Genomic DNA, 13,521 nt, shown 5'->3' on the forward strand with positions numbered 1-13,521 from the left:
AAACCGCACAGCGTTAACTAGTGCCAGCCTGACTTGGAAGCCGGCGAAGTGGCAGCTAACAAATTATGAAATAACAGTCTGCACAGGTACATTGGAGAAACGGATGTCTCCACGTTACTGCAGATACGTGAGTACGATAGCCCGCGCCAAGCAAAAGCGGCTTATTTAGACGTTATGAGCATGCTTGCGTCTCGTACATTAATGAATAGCATGACGGCAAGAGATGCACCTCGACCTTCGATTCACACCTCCTCCATTGAGACCTCGGGAGTTGCAAGGGCACTGCCTCCGTTCTTCAATACTAGCCTACGCCTCACGAGACTTCCGGTACAGTATCATCATCAGACCTATTACACTATCAGATGATCGATCCAGATGCTTACCGTTCAAAGACGTCTAACGGACTTTCCAATGCAACAGGTAGCGCATTGGCTTCAGATTGTTGTGAATCCGGTGTATAGGCCTTCAGAGGTATCCAACTGCTAAGCGGACTCGTCCCCGGTTCGTATGCCGCTTTGGACACGTATAGTAGCATTCCATCGCTCTTCAACTCTGCAGTAGTAACTTCCAGCTGCACCAGTGGTGAGACAGCTCCGTCAAGGTCCATTGCTGCCGTGCCTTCCGCAGTCTGCACGGGGGTTGAGACCGAAAAAAAGCGGGAGGATCTAGTAAGAGGTACGAGTGCGCCGGCGAGGTTGGCGAGTGATGTATCGGTATAGTATGGCACGGGACAAAATGTCGTTGGGTATGGGAACTTGTACCAGGACGATGGCGCCTCAACGCCTTGCATAACTGTGGGCTCTACGTCTGTGGCACTAGGTGGCGGTGGATGGCTGGAAAGCTCAGAAAGACGCGTATCTCGCCACCAGAACCTGAAAGGGGTCTCGCAGTCGGCAACGTCTTGGCCTTTCCACTTGATTACGTCAAGGACGTGAAGAATTCCATTTTTGTGCCAGTTCTCATCCAGGATGCAATCTAGAATAGTTTGTGGTGGGAGAGGCGAAGGGAAGGCTCCCATGAGCGGCTTGCCGAGCACCCGAGAACGTAGCGTCACATTCGGAACTGTGATTCATTCGGAATCAATCCCAAATCGAAAGAGTGAGCTATGCTTACCAACTCCGGCAATCCCAGATATCTGATGCGTTATAGCGAGACAGCGCTTGCCCACTGGAACAGGTGTCACGACTACCCATCCTGTTTCGATGTTCTCCGGGATGCCATCGCTAAGAGGGTACGCCTCGCTCATCTCTTCACTCATCTCTAGCAACTCCGCGTACATGCACTTGTCCGCCCAATTGCTCGGCTTCCTGCCCTTGGCCCCAGCGGCGGCCGCTTTGCCCTTGCGCTTATTCTTGCCACGTTTCTTTGCGTTGGTCTGCACATCGCTCGGCTGGGAAGGAGGTACAGCAGACTCACTGGAGATGGCGGTGGCCTCTGAGACGTCAATATCGGTCGCCACGCCTGAGGGAGCGAGCATCCCTGCAAATTGTGCCACTCCCTCGCGAACTATCTGAGGCCCGTCCTGGTCATTGTCTTCGTCTCCAATCTCATCATCGGAGGGACCAAGAGTGAGATCCGAGAAGAGGTCGAGCTGACGACTTGAGTCGAAACGTTCCGCACGTCTCTATGTCATTGATTTACAGCACGAATGGCTCAGCGAAAAGAATCGGATCGTTGCGTTGACACTCACTCGTTTCTGCTCTTCAAGTGCCTGCATTGAGGAAGCATAAGCCTCTTGATAAGGGAGTTAGTACTACTGCATACCTTGCTTCTACGATGCTCTTGCGATATCAATGGATCTCTCACCACAGCGGGCGGCACTTTGTACGAAGCTTTCCGACTGCTGAGCATGATGATCTTGATTGGCGCGTAATCGACCCGAACTTGCGAATTCTAAAATAACTTTGCACACGCTGCGATGGGATGCAGGTGATGGTGGTACGATGCTAACAACTGGATGGCAAGAGTTTGTATGGTGGTTCAAAACATCGGGCACTCGACAAAGTCGCTAGGACACGGCAGGCCACTTTAGACGCCCGGCGCCACTCGCACGTGACGTCCGCCGCGGTGCCCAATCGTGACCCGTTCTGGTCAGCCCACGATGCATTCACCGAGCGTTGTGAGACTTCTCATCCAAACTTCTGGCAGCCCTCTGCAGCTAGGTTGTTTTCTGCAGCCGTGAGCTGCAGAACACACAGGTCTTTCAATCTCTTTATTAGTAGCCCAGGCCAAACCGAATGTATGTCGAAGCCATCATCCAAAGGTACTACGACACCGTTTAGGTGAGGTTCACATTGGGCTCACAATCGTGGATATAGTGGCTACTATCACTATATATTCATGGAAGCTTAAGTTATGCAGCGATGATTGGCAGGGGCAAGACTACATGTGAAACGCTGTTCTATGATATGAGTATTGCGAAGGTATATGATCCCGTTGCCACTTTTTGATGCGACGTGTTTAGTCCAGATGCGCCAATGAATTACGTGGACACGCGACAGTCGGACGGTAGTCTCTTGTCGGGCTCTGGCTTTGCATTTAGACCCCGCCAATGGGAGGTCGGACCGATTCACAACGATCAAGGGATCGCAGTCAATAAACGCATAAATACGATCACTTTGGGGGTCCGTCGCACGAATCAGCTAACGTCGCTCCACTCTTCTCTCAAGCGACAATCCGCAGTTGTCGTGGTCATCATGTGCTCGGATTTTGGTCACGCCCTGACCCTTAGAATTGATTCAACTGTGATGGTCAGATCTCAGGTCACCACGGGATCAGATCCCGGCACCCTTCGACTCCGTCCAGGGTCAGGAGGTCAGGTATTGACCGGAACATCACTGCAGCTACGGAAGGTGTTGGAAAACTGTCTGTGGCAGATTCCGGGTTGTGGGTGTTCTGTCTCCGTGAAGTTACCGCATAGACGGTGGAGCTAACAAAGTTGTGCCCATCTGGTTATCAGGAAGAATGTTCGTCCATACATCTCAGCACATCTTTGCCGAATGTGTGGGATGTATTTCTTGCACCCGTCCTGCGACAAAGCAGGCGAAGACGAGCCAACGTAGTAAGAATTAATTGTGGATTTTGATTGGCCAGGGGGAACTGTTATCCCTTCTGTGCGCTAACGAGCCTGGACCAGCTCCATCGGGCCGGAACGGCTCGGGGGCGAGCCTCTGTGGGAGCGACAACTCACTTCGCCATTGGCTGGAAAACACCGGCTACCTACTGCCGGACTCGGAATCGGACTCCAGATTAATTGGATTGGACGCAAGTTATCCGGCTCGGATCGGTTCAGCTCAGCTCAGCTCGTGCCCACTGCTTGTGCCTTGCACTCCCTGGAGTTTGAACGCACTGTTAGCAGAGCAAGGAGCACGATTTGAAAAGCCAATGCGATGAAATTCACCTTGCGCTTCTTACCTCCTTATCATTGGACAAAACACACACGCATCAATAAAGAGCCTCCGCGTGATACTGGGCAGCTGTACTACCGCCCTCTTGCGACCCCACGCTGCTCACATGAGCACTACGCAGAAGTCCAGAAGCAGCTGTGCTCTGTGGGGTAGCCGACAAAACGCAGACGATCCCACACGTAAGGGACGATGTCCCTCCGCAGGCTCGGCATCCTATCAAAGGTGTTCGCAAGCTGTTACGCATGTCACCATTGCTCGAAGCCTATATCAACGTGGTGTCTCCCGATGGGCGAAGATGCCGACTCCCTCCTCTAGCGTCAGTGGGATTCCTCTCGCACTGACAGAACTGTAAATTTCTGTGATCTCAACATCACAGCGATTCAACGCGTCATGGTCCTTCCGGTCCCAGAGCTGCAGCGTTCCACGACAGGTTCTGGCAGTGTCAAGATCGTCGATAAGGAAGAGCTCGATACCAAGGAGGTCAACGTACGAGAACAGGATGCCACGCCGTGCGACTTGTATTCTGAAATCGACCTCTTCACATATCATGAACGAAACGCTGGGCGTCTGGTGATTGACGCTGAGTGAGTCTTGTAGATTTCTTTTTCTGATGGCGTTGCTGACAACGCCGTCTGATGTTAATCCGTCCTGCAGAGAGGCTAAGATAGAATTTGGAGAAGAGATCGCAAAGCGTCTCAAACTGTCCAAGGATGGGACAAAGGTCCTGTGGCCACAGCCGAGGGACGATCCGGAGGATCCGCAGAACGTAAGCAGCTCACCACGTCTTTCTAGTGATAGAGCTGAAATTAAACCATCATGGAAAGTGGTCGGATCGACGCAAGAATTTCCAGCTTTTCATCGTCACGCTTGCAGCAGTCGTCCCGGACTTTGACTCCGCCATTGGTATGTCTCTCTCGTGCTGTACCAGTGTCGCCTCTGATGAGATTCCCCTCTCCGTTATGAACGTCCCCTCGCATGCCAATTTCTGAGACAGGCATCTCGGCACTTTTCCAACTAGCTGAGCGGTTTGACACCACGACCGGTGTGATCAACGACTTGACATCAAAGTGAGCTACCTGTCCTGACTCTGACCCTTTCTGTGATGCTAACCTGATCCACGTATGTTCCAAATTATGCTAGCTGGAGTATCTTTCTTCTCGGTGCGGATTTGTTCTCCAATTTCCTAAATGCATACCAAATTTACATGCGCGCATTGTGCTCTAGGATGGGGCAGTGTCTTTGCAGTGATGATGATGCGTCGTTATGGACGGCTTCCAGTTCTTTTTTGGTCGCAGGTAATGTTCAGACTCTCGCTTACGTTTCGGTCGCCAACGGGATGCTGTTTTACACACGTGTTGGCTTCGGTTGCATTCGTTCGGCACGAATTTCGTAACGATCTTCTTCCTCCCTCCGCCGATTCGGTATGCTGTTCCGAACCTGACGCGCTTCTCCTTCTCTTTTCCCAGGTCCTTGCACTTGGCTTTCTCATTGGATGTACGTTCGCCCCGAACTTGAAGACATTCACAGGTGAGTATCGCTCCTGATTGGTCGATGACCACTTCCATTCTACCGGACATCATATTCCTCCGTGTTTGCAAATAAATCAAACTCCAGAGGCGAACACGATTACGGGGCACGGTCAATTCTCGCTCATTTGGTCATTCGTGGATGCGTGTCGTTTATATTACCTGCCCCCCCAAAAGATGTGCAAATGAGGGTACTAACAAGGTTGCCCCGTAGCGATGCGTTGCTTGACAGCGTTCTTCGGGTATGTTTTCATTGTTCTCTCACATGCACGATCAGCTGGCGCTGAAAATCTACGCCAGAACGACTCCACAAGTGACGGTATGCAGTACCCTCTGCTCGCGTGCTCTGCCGCTAATGGTTCTGATAGGGTCTCTTTGTTGTCACCGACCTGTTTCCATTTCACATGCAGGCCAGGAAGGTTAGCCTCAATTTTCAACATCTCTCTAACGATCTTCAACTTTAGCGTTGCTGTAGCTTAATATCTGGACAATGGGTTTCATCATCTCCCCGTTCCTAGCACCATTTGCACTGGGATTTCTGGCCGCTCGTGCAAAGTAGGTATCAGGCGGAGTCGACGTTTGACTGTGCCTTACTAACAACAATTGTCTCTCGTTGGTTGGCTCGTGCGTGGTCAGCTGGCGTTGGACGTACGGCACAGGTTCATTGTACGGCGCATTCGTCGTGTTCTTGATTACCTTCTTCCTCGACGAAACGTCAGTCCTATATCTTCCTGAATGCCGGAGTAAACTCATTCATGATTATGCAGGATGTATGACCGTGCTCTCCCAGAGCCACTTCCGTTACCAAGACCGGCGTCTAGACTGCTCTTTCGTCTACAGAATTTAGTGGGGGTAACCGGATGGCGGATGTCGCGGTTCCGAACGCCATGGAAGCCAGTGATTCTCGCCTGCGTGAACCTGGCTTGGCGTCCCCATATTTTGAGCATATTAATCTTTGAGGTGTGCTCCTCTTTTTCTGTGGCTTCTCCCATCCGAAATTCTAAGTGCTTCATTGACTCGTGTGAAGGCAACGATCTTCGGTTTCACGGTCGGCGCAAATGTAAGCATACATGCTCGCGCTCCTCGGATTTCTTGGTGTTGAGAGTCGATGCATTGCAGACCACGAATGCCGTGTTTCTGAAAGAATCTCCACCGGAAGGATATGGATTCAGCGAATACGCCATTGCAGGTGCTTACGCCACTCCAATTGTGCGTCTCTCAAGTCTATGCTACTGTTTAATCATAAGTCAATGTTTTTACAGGTTGCCGTCTTGCTAGGAGAGCAAATGGGCCACTATCTCAACGATTGGATTATGAATGTATGCATACGGCGAAACAAAGGCGTGTTCGAGGCCGAGATGCGTCTGTGGTATGTGCCCGAACGAAAATACTTTCCCTTGCGTCACCTGATCCCCTTGCAGGGCATGCTACCCTGCAGTTGTACTTTATGTTGTAGGCTTCGTCGTCTTGGGAGCATCAATGGAGCATCTGAACATTCCTGGCCTTATACTCGGCTGGGGGATTGCTCAGTGTGTTGTCGTATTCAACACGGTGGCAGTTTGTGAGTTATCAGTCATTTGACGTCCACATCAAAACGCTCACACATTTGTTCTGCGTCAGACGCGTACTGCAACGATTGTTTTCCAGATAGACAGGTATTTCTGATCATTGTACGGGTGATCTTCCTCTTACCGCTGGGCAGGGCGAGGTCTCTGCGTTGGTCAATCTCTATCGCACGCTCGGCGGATTTAGTGTGGCCTATTTTCAGGTCCCGTGGGCTACGAAATACGGAGCCCTGCAGACGTTTGGCGTAGAGGCTGCGGTGGTTGCGGCACTGTTCCTGCTTGTCGTCCCCGCTTTGCAGGTCAAGGGCACATATCTCAGGGTGAGTATTATGCCTACAATTGTCTAAGATGGGATCCTGAAAACGGATTGTGGTCCAGGCACGTTTCTCTCAATGAACGTTTGCATTACATAAGGGCTTGATAGATCCCACCATCATAGAGGCGGCCATCCAACGTATGCATCATGTATCACTGCAAGCGAAAGTGTATAGCGAATTTTACGATCACAGTCAGTAATTGTTGAATCACGTTGACCAACCTCTCAGTCGCGCAATTATCTGTCTGATCTGCTGTTCACTGTCTTTCTCATCTTCGTCCTGCTCTTCTTCTTCATTCTCAGCACTCTTCTCCTTTTCAGCGTCCAGAACATCTCCGCTCTCGCCCATAGCTTCCTCTCCCTCCTGGATCTTCCGCTTGCCTTCTGTATCAGTTTCTTCTACCCATTTTCTCCATCGCGTAAGCGGTGGCCACTCCACATTCAGAGCCTCAACGATGTTCGCCAGCCAACTGAGATCCGTTGCCAGTTGAGCCGCACCCGCGGTGTTCAGCCTCGGGATGCGCGGAAGAACGGTACGCGTGAGATTTGCGAGTAGAGTCCGAGTAAGGGACGTTAACCATGCAGCGGTGACTGCCTCTGGAGAAAAGTGCATCTCCGAAATGTTCTGTGCTTGCACCTGTGCCTGCATTCCCGTAATTTGTCCGGGCAACAGGGCGAGTGACGAGGAACGCCGAGACTTCAGCTCGGGCATTGTATGTGACGGTGTGGGCGAAGGCGCGACAGGCTCCGCGACTGCGCTGAGAAACCTCTTGCTGATGTGCGGAAGCGTCTCAAGTGAAACGGCGAGCGCATCATCATCCGCATAGACCTCGAAGAGCCGGGGCAGGCTGAGCAGACCCTCTGCCACACGGGCCATCGTCGGACTCGGGCTGAGCGAGAAGGTGGGGACATGCACGGCACTCGTGGCTCCGCCGGCGCTGGCACCGGCTGAACGTTTGGAGAGTTGATCTTGGACCCACAGGGACAGCGAAGCGTAGGACGCAAGGTAGGCGTTTAGAGGACCGAGGATCGTCTCTTGCAGTGCGACCTGGCACGTGAGGGCGAGTTGCGACATCGCGATCCTGGCGGCGACGAGCACGGGAGGCTGGGATGAGTGTGATGGCACCGGAGACACGGATGAACCGCGTCGTGCGTCGGGAGAAGGAGGGACATTGGGTGCTAGCTGCGTCTGAGACTCTGGTTCAACGATGTCCAATAATGTATGGAGCGCGGCGGAATTAAGACCCGATTGCATCAGCAATTGCATGGCACCACGCGTCGTGTTTTCTCCGTAGGCAGTGACATTGCTGGGATCCTCCCTTGTTGCTGGAAATGCTTGCGAGATCTGGACGAGAGAAGCACGCAACTTGGCTTCGAATGCTGAAGTGCGATCTGTCACAGCACGTACAGCCTCAAGGAGGTGCAGGAGCGATTGGATCTCTGCCCAATCCTCCGCAGTGTAGTCCAAGTCAGCTAGATCATCTTCTGACTTCGCCTCTGTGAGTTCGTTTGCGGACATACCGCCGGCGGATTTCTCCGCTGTGATCTCTGCGCGGGAAGCCTCCGCGAACGCTGAAATGAAGTAGTCAAGGGCCTGAACAAGTCCTTCGGCGCCATAGCCATGCGTGAACACAGAGCAGTGCGTGATAGCTTCCTCTGCTGCGCCGAATATGTCTACTGAGCGCTCTCTGAGTACACGTGCACGGTCGGCACCTCCGCTGGCCTTAAGCGTCGTTCGCATGGCAGCAGCCAGTGCCTCGTCGAGCATGCGTCGCTCAAGAGATTGATAGTCGCCCTGGAAGTCTATGAACGGTGCAAAGAGGTCCGTGTCCCACTCGAGCGTCGGTAGCGCTCCAGGGGAACCAGACCTGTTAGAGGTCTGCGAGAGGGTGATATTACTGCTGGATAGCCGATGAACCGACATACGACGAGAGATGGAGATGGACATGCGTGCAGAGGACCGTCGGCGCGGATGCACTCGCGGGCTGTCGTTCTCAATTCCCACAGCTGGAGAGTGCATGGCCGAGTATCCGACCTTCTCGAAAATCTTTTCGACTGCAGCAGCAAACTCTTGTGTGGCTCCATAGGCGGCTATGAGCTCCCGCAAGGCTACGGCGCCGTAATATGTGGAGACAGACGCGAGACGCTGAGAGAACGACGGCTGAAGGGCCGATAGAGTGGACGAGATCAGTGTTGAGAGTGTTTGTTGCGGGTCGGGGAAGATCGCTGGAATTGAAGTCCTTTCTATCTGGAGAATAGATAGAGATAACGTAAAGAAAGTTGGCAGAAATGATGCAAACGTCTGCCCTCCATCTGTTGTTCCGTCGCAGTCGGTAAGTCGGGCGTCTCGCCATGCCTCTACGAGCGAAGCGCGGCGAGATCCGTAGTAGTAGTTACGGAATTCGGCTTCGCGCTGTATATTGCTGAATATCGCAAAGTAGTTACGACACACAGCGACATCCTGCGAGCCCACTGCGGCTACAAGCGCCGAGCTGAGTGCGGCTTCGAGCTGGTTCTGTAGACTGACCATGAGCGTGCGCCGGCTCTCGTATTCTGGCGTGTTCTCAAACACGGCCATGCTCTTGTTGGCTTCTGAAAGCCTCTCGGCAGCCTTTTCGTAGCTCTTCTCGCCAAGAAGGGAGGTGACGTCGCTTTCGAGCGTGCCCCAGCTTTCTGCTTCGCGTAGCACCTCGCGGGCAGCCTCCATGTTCCGCTTTACTGTGTCGAGGAAGTGCAACCGATCGAGCGCGGCGTTGGTCTCTGCTGCAACAGACGCTTTCGATTTGGACTCGACATTCTGTAGGACTGCCTGCAGTGATAGAGCACCGTCCCGCATGAAATGTAGATCATATGTGAGGCGGGCTGCCCCGCGCGAGATGTCGTCAATTAATCGTTCTACCTCGGCCGATGTATCCTCGCTTGCAATTTCCAGTGTACCCGTCAGGCTGGAGATGCGTTTGTCGAGTTCGATGAGATCGGCCTCGTTCTCAGAGCCTTCTTGTCGAGGCTCAAGCACTTCATTGATCCAGGAAATAGCATCTGTGGAGCTCTCGAGCGAGTTAAGGAGGTTCAATGGCAACTCCAAATGTTTGGCGTTGCTAGAATCAATACCCGTTGCTTCCATATTTTGAGACTGGGTGTAACACACTGGGATTTATTTGTGCTTCAGCTTCTTGAAGGTCGTTCTACGACGTAATGGACAGAACGTTCCTGGACACACCTTTTAAATCTCTTTCTCTATAGTGGCGGTCGCAAGGTCGGACGATTCGCGCTTCAGTGTATTCGCACGGGTCTTTCGATTAGATAAGATGGTAGCGATCAAGATAAGATAAGATGTTACCAATGGCAGATGCTTGATCAGGCTTCCCTGAATCGGAGGTGTGTACAATCTGTTGAAATCATAACACAACCTTCCTGCATGATTTCTGTTATACGGAACGTGATGCATGTCTTTTTTCATCACATTGAGCAGCCTGCGCGGCACGTTGTCCTAACATGGACTTGTGTCACGAAGCAGAAGAGATGCTTCTGCCCGTATGATTTGCTTCAAGAACTCATACAAACACCACGCGCTCCTGGTGAGCTGGGTTGGCAACGAGCTGAAGCTAATCTTATGTAGACTCGACTCCAAGGACTCCAAGGGAAGCGAAAATGGAATTTAGCGAACGCATCGCGAAGAAGCTCAAACTTTCCGCGGATGGTACGAAGGTGCTGTGGCCTCAACGTACTGATGACCCGGAGGACCCTCAGAACGTGCGTCTTCCCTCCTTTCTCGACAACGCCTATGCTCCAACTTTATGTTGATGACATATTCAGTGGTCGGACGGGAGGAAGGACCTCCAACTATTCATTACTCTGGCAGCTGTACTACCCGACTTCGACTCAGCGATTGATGAGTCGTGAAGCACGTTTGCAACACCTCCGAACGTCATGCTGAGGTCAAGTTCTTCCATGTAATAGCAACTGCAGGGCGTCACTGCAGATGCACATTGTAATGATTGCTTTCTTAGCAGACACAAATGTACGCAATGCGATCTCGCATCGAGTGATTGAGTAACGCAGGCGTAACAAGGCGAGACATTTGCGTTGATTAACTGGTCCCTGACAATGGGCGGGTTCAACGCTGCATATTTCCAGGTCCGATGGGCGGAGCGGAATGGCGCATTGCAAACGTTTGAGGTAGAGATTGTGCTATCGTGTCGGCACTCTATCTGCTGGTAATTCCTGCGTTGCAGGTTTACGGTGCACGTCTGAGGGTGAGTGTTCCATCGACGCAGCTGCTTACACTATCGCAGACAGTACTGCTGACTGCTGCACAAGTACTCGGTTTAAAACCCGTAAACCCGAGGGTAACGCCTCGTGCATTTGTCCTGCAGCGCGCCTCGTATCGTGTCATGATCGCTTCATGCATGTCATATTGTCATATCATACTGTGAAGACTTCAGTGCAATAGATCCAGCCTGGCAGCAACATTGCGCGGTAAGGTGCTCGCTCACATGTCCCGAGGACCAATGCGGATTGTTCTACTTCGGCATGTAACCTCAACAATAGCGACAAGGGCAACGTCGCGTGTCTCGCCCAATTTCAGACATCAGACACTTGTGAGCGCGTCTGAAATGTCATGCTACCTCCTGTTGCGGCTTTGAATTCCTGAATTGACCATGAATGGACCATTATATGACTTCAAGGAGGGCCGTACAACGCACCTCAAGCTTCAGTTCCGTGTCTTCGGTTGTTCTCCTTCCTTGACGGCGCACGTTTGACCCGTGATCGGTTCTCGTTGAATTTTCCGTGTCCCAATCAACGGTGGCACTGTGTCCGGCATCTAGGCGAGCGATGCGAATTGATTCCACAACAGATGGCATGACGTCCTTCCGTATGAATGCGCGATTATTCAAGTTCACCAAAAGTGAATTTGCATAGCTTGCGCGAATATTAGCAACGAACGATCTCAGAAGGCATTCTCAGGATGATTTACAGTTTGGTGATTACAGGCGCGCTGTGGTTCCAGATGAGAATCGTGATGTTTTCCTTTATAGCTGAGGCACTTACGGCCCTTCATACAGCAACGTTCGCTTGAGCTGTCATAGACGTGAGTAGTATACCCGCATAGTTCAACGGACAGCACTCACCGAAGGCAAGCTGACCAAAATAGTGCCAACAATGGCCAAAGTGGCTAAATGGACGTCAGCAGGGTCAAGGCTTACTGACAGAGGGCTGACCTGTGAGACTGCCTGTCTCGACGGAAAGGCGTATGATTCCACTAAGGACGGCATCCGTTCTGGCTACCCCTGTCTTAGCTCTAAGTAGCTGAGATGCGCAAATCAGCCAAACATTCAAGGCGACAAGTTGAACGCTACCCACGAGGATCGTCATTGCCACTGCAATAACTACATCATTGACAGCGGCGCCGACAAGCCAGGTCTGCGAGGTACGGGTGAGCTGACTAGTCCATGGACATGGGATATAAAGTACTCACGATCAAAGATGCATCTGCTGGCCCTAAGTCCGCGCCAGTACCAGCTTGACCCATCTTATCACACCTTGGCTGTCAAGAGAATATTGAGGGATCGAAAATAGACCAACTTTGACTCCACCTGCAGTACCTGCTCCCAACTGAAACAAAGCAAGCTGTACGACAGAAATAAGTTTCGTGCATCCTGTAAAATGAAAGCATGACTTACAATCGCTACTACCACAGGTACAATGTAGTTCAATGAACGCGATGAATGGGTCAGCATGAATATTCGCCACGCGTAGAAAATTTGCACTACTGCGGCAGTGATTGCCGCCATAATAGGCACAGAAAACCAGGTAAAGGGATATGTATCAACCCGTGAGGTATCCCCGTCGGAATAAATGTACTGATCGAATGCCGCAGCAGTTGTGAGAGATGTCTGGACAGTCTCGAAGATTGCCAAGCCATAGACTAGCTCCAACATGTTGTCTCAACGAGAGTGCAATCGCGTCGGAGAACGTAATGACCCACCCAAACATTTCATAACCTTTCTGTCCTGGGGAAACCACAAATAGTACAGATCTATCAAGCGTCAGTAGGGGCTAACGCACTGTGCTGTGCAAGAGTGCTCACAGACTTGTGTAAGCAATACTCCGAGTAGAGCCCAGTTGAGGAAGTAGCCGAGGAGCTTGAACAGTATGATCATAGTGTCCGCAATTTCTAGTGAATGACGCGTACCTGTGGACCTGCTCTGGCACGACATTTGGTATCATCGTACACTGCCAATGATTGAGCTACACGTACTGCAAGCTGAATGTCTCTGAAGTCATCCTGGTTCAGCTGATATGATTGCCTCAGACAAGTACTTCTTGTGCATGGTTTCGTCATAAGGACATACCTCAAAGGTGGAGCACGAACTATACGATCGATGCCCTATATGTGTGACTGAGGGTAGCATGCGCCAAGTCGTATTTGTACGGCAGAGACATCCTTGTAAAATAGCTTCCGGACAGCGTGAGATGAACATTCTGCGAACGCCGAATGGCAATCACACTAATAATACCTAGCTGCAATTCAAACATGTGATGATTTGACATTGGACATGATGCATTGATGGGTTAGTCACTCCGTCGCCGTTTCATTCGGCCTGCCGAAGACCAATCGATGTGGTTTGAGATAGACTCGAAAATTTGTACAGGCAATGATGTCATAACCGGTCAGAAGATGTCAGTTCTGCAAAGATTCGATG

The 13,521-nt window shown here is 51.5% G+C and overlaps 6 protein-coding genes across 6 annotated transcripts; 3 read left to right on the plus strand and 3 right to left on the minus strand.

The window, feature by feature from the left end:
- Positions 1-242: 242 nt before the first annotated feature.
- Positions 243-1,851, minus strand: LAESUDRAFT_644795 (uncharacterized protein; the record flags this gene model as incomplete). Its single annotated transcript, XM_040903879.1, has 4 exons — positions 243-321; positions 384-1,062; positions 1,114-1,624; positions 1,765-1,851. 4 exons carry the CDS (start codon positions 1,849-1,851, stop codon positions 243-245), a joined length of 1,356 nt encoding a protein of 451 aa, XP_040768298.1.
- Positions 1,852-2,381: 530 nt separating this feature from the next.
- LAESUDRAFT_430074 (uncharacterized protein) lies at positions 2,382-3,223 on the plus strand. The gene has a single exon (XM_040902433.1). The coding sequence runs from the start codon at positions 2,478-2,480 to the stop codon at positions 2,931-2,933; it is 456 nt and encodes a 151-aa protein (XP_040768299.1). The 5' UTR covers positions 2,382-2,477; the 3' UTR covers positions 2,934-3,223.
- A 95-nt stretch (positions 3,224-3,318) lies between these two features.
- Positions 3,319-6,845, plus strand: LAESUDRAFT_793986 (MFS general substrate transporter; the record flags this gene model as incomplete). The annotated part of the gene is made up of 19 exons (XM_040913945.1): positions 3,319-3,991; positions 4,062-4,173; positions 4,232-4,310; positions 4,402-4,474; positions 4,548-4,567; positions 4,632-4,702; positions 4,874-4,934; positions 5,148-5,175; positions 5,234-5,252; positions 5,302-5,352; positions 5,409-5,488; positions 5,570-5,647; positions 5,701-5,893; positions 5,961-5,993; positions 6,053-6,142; positions 6,196-6,302; positions 6,355-6,494; positions 6,554-6,588; positions 6,636-6,845. The coding sequence occupies exons 1-19, from the start codon at positions 3,798-3,800 to the stop codon at positions 6,843-6,845; spliced, it is 1,674 nt and encodes a 557-aa protein (XP_040768300.1). The 5' UTR covers positions 3,319-3,797.
- LAESUDRAFT_721945 (uncharacterized protein) lies at positions 6,650-9,963 on the minus strand. Its single transcript, XM_040908101.1, has 2 exons — positions 6,877-9,963; positions 6,650-6,818 (listed from the first exon to the last, which is right to left on the minus strand). The coding sequence occupies exon 1, from the start codon at positions 9,936-9,938 to the stop codon at positions 7,023-7,025; it is 2,916 nt and encodes a 971-aa protein (XP_040768301.1). The 5' UTR covers positions 9,939-9,963; the 3' UTR covers positions 6,650-6,818; positions 6,877-7,022.
- A 374-nt stretch (positions 9,964-10,337) lies between these two features.
- LAESUDRAFT_810156 (uncharacterized protein) lies at positions 10,338-10,841 on the plus strand. Its single transcript, XM_040914194.1, has 3 exons — positions 10,338-10,392; positions 10,447-10,567; positions 10,631-10,841. The coding sequence occupies exons 2-3, from the start codon at positions 10,466-10,468 to the stop codon at positions 10,715-10,717; spliced, it is 189 nt and encodes a 62-aa protein (XP_040768302.1). The 5' UTR covers positions 10,338-10,392; positions 10,447-10,465; the 3' UTR covers positions 10,718-10,841.
- Positions 10,842-11,311: 470 nt separating this feature from the next.
- On the minus strand, positions 11,312-13,334 carry LAESUDRAFT_430112 (uncharacterized protein). Its single transcript, XM_040902434.1, has 15 exons — positions 13,171-13,334; positions 13,077-13,112; positions 13,011-13,023; positions 12,906-12,960; positions 12,804-12,854; positions 12,499-12,743; positions 12,401-12,445; positions 12,294-12,347; positions 12,179-12,238; positions 12,037-12,124; positions 11,947-11,990; positions 11,867-11,895; positions 11,793-11,813; positions 11,521-11,737; positions 11,312-11,464 (listed from the first exon to the last, which is right to left on the minus strand). Exons 2-15 carry the CDS (start codon positions 13,100-13,102, stop codon positions 11,399-11,401), a joined length of 1,014 nt encoding a protein of 337 aa, XP_040768303.1. The 5' UTR covers positions 13,103-13,112; positions 13,171-13,334; the 3' UTR covers positions 11,312-11,398.
- Between the last annotated feature and the right edge of the window lie 187 nt (positions 13,335-13,521).

Source organism: Laetiporus sulphureus (genome assembly GCF_001632365.1).
Source record: "Laetiporus sulphureus 93-53 unplaced genomic scaffold LAESUscaffold_5, whole genome shotgun sequence".
NCBI lineage: Eukaryota > Fungi > Basidiomycota > Agaricomycetes > Polyporales > Laetiporaceae > Laetiporus > Laetiporus sulphureus.

Excerpts from the sequence above, each read along its gene's own strand:
- LAESUDRAFT_430074 (XM_040902433.1), top strand. The coding sequence starts at position 2,478 with ATGAATTACGTGGACACGCGACAGTCGGACGGTAGTCTCTTGTCGGGC.
- LAESUDRAFT_721945 (XM_040908101.1), bottom strand. The coding sequence starts at position 9,938 with ATGGAAGCAACGGGTATTGATTCTAGCAACGCCAAACATTTGGAGTTG.
- LAESUDRAFT_810156 (XM_040914194.1), top strand. The coding sequence starts at position 10,466 with ATGGAATTTAGCGAACGCATCGCGAAGAAGCTCAAACTTTCCGCGGAT. Across the intron at positions 10,568-10,630 it reads ACCCGGAGGACCCTCAGAAC|TGGTCGGACGGGAGGAAGGA; the intron begins GTGCGTCTTCCC and ends TGACATATTCAG.
- LAESUDRAFT_430112 (XM_040902434.1), bottom strand. The coding sequence starts at position 13,102 with ATGACTTCAGAGACATTCAGCTTGCA. Across the intron at positions 12,855-12,905 it reads AGTATTGCTTACACAAGTCT|ATCTGTACTATTTGTGGTTT; the intron begins GTGAGCACTCTT and ends GACGCTTGATAG. Across the intron at positions 12,348-12,400 it reads GTACTGCAGGTGGAGTCAAA|ATGGGTCAAGCTGGTACTGG; the intron begins GTTGGTCTATTT and ends AGGTGTGATAAG.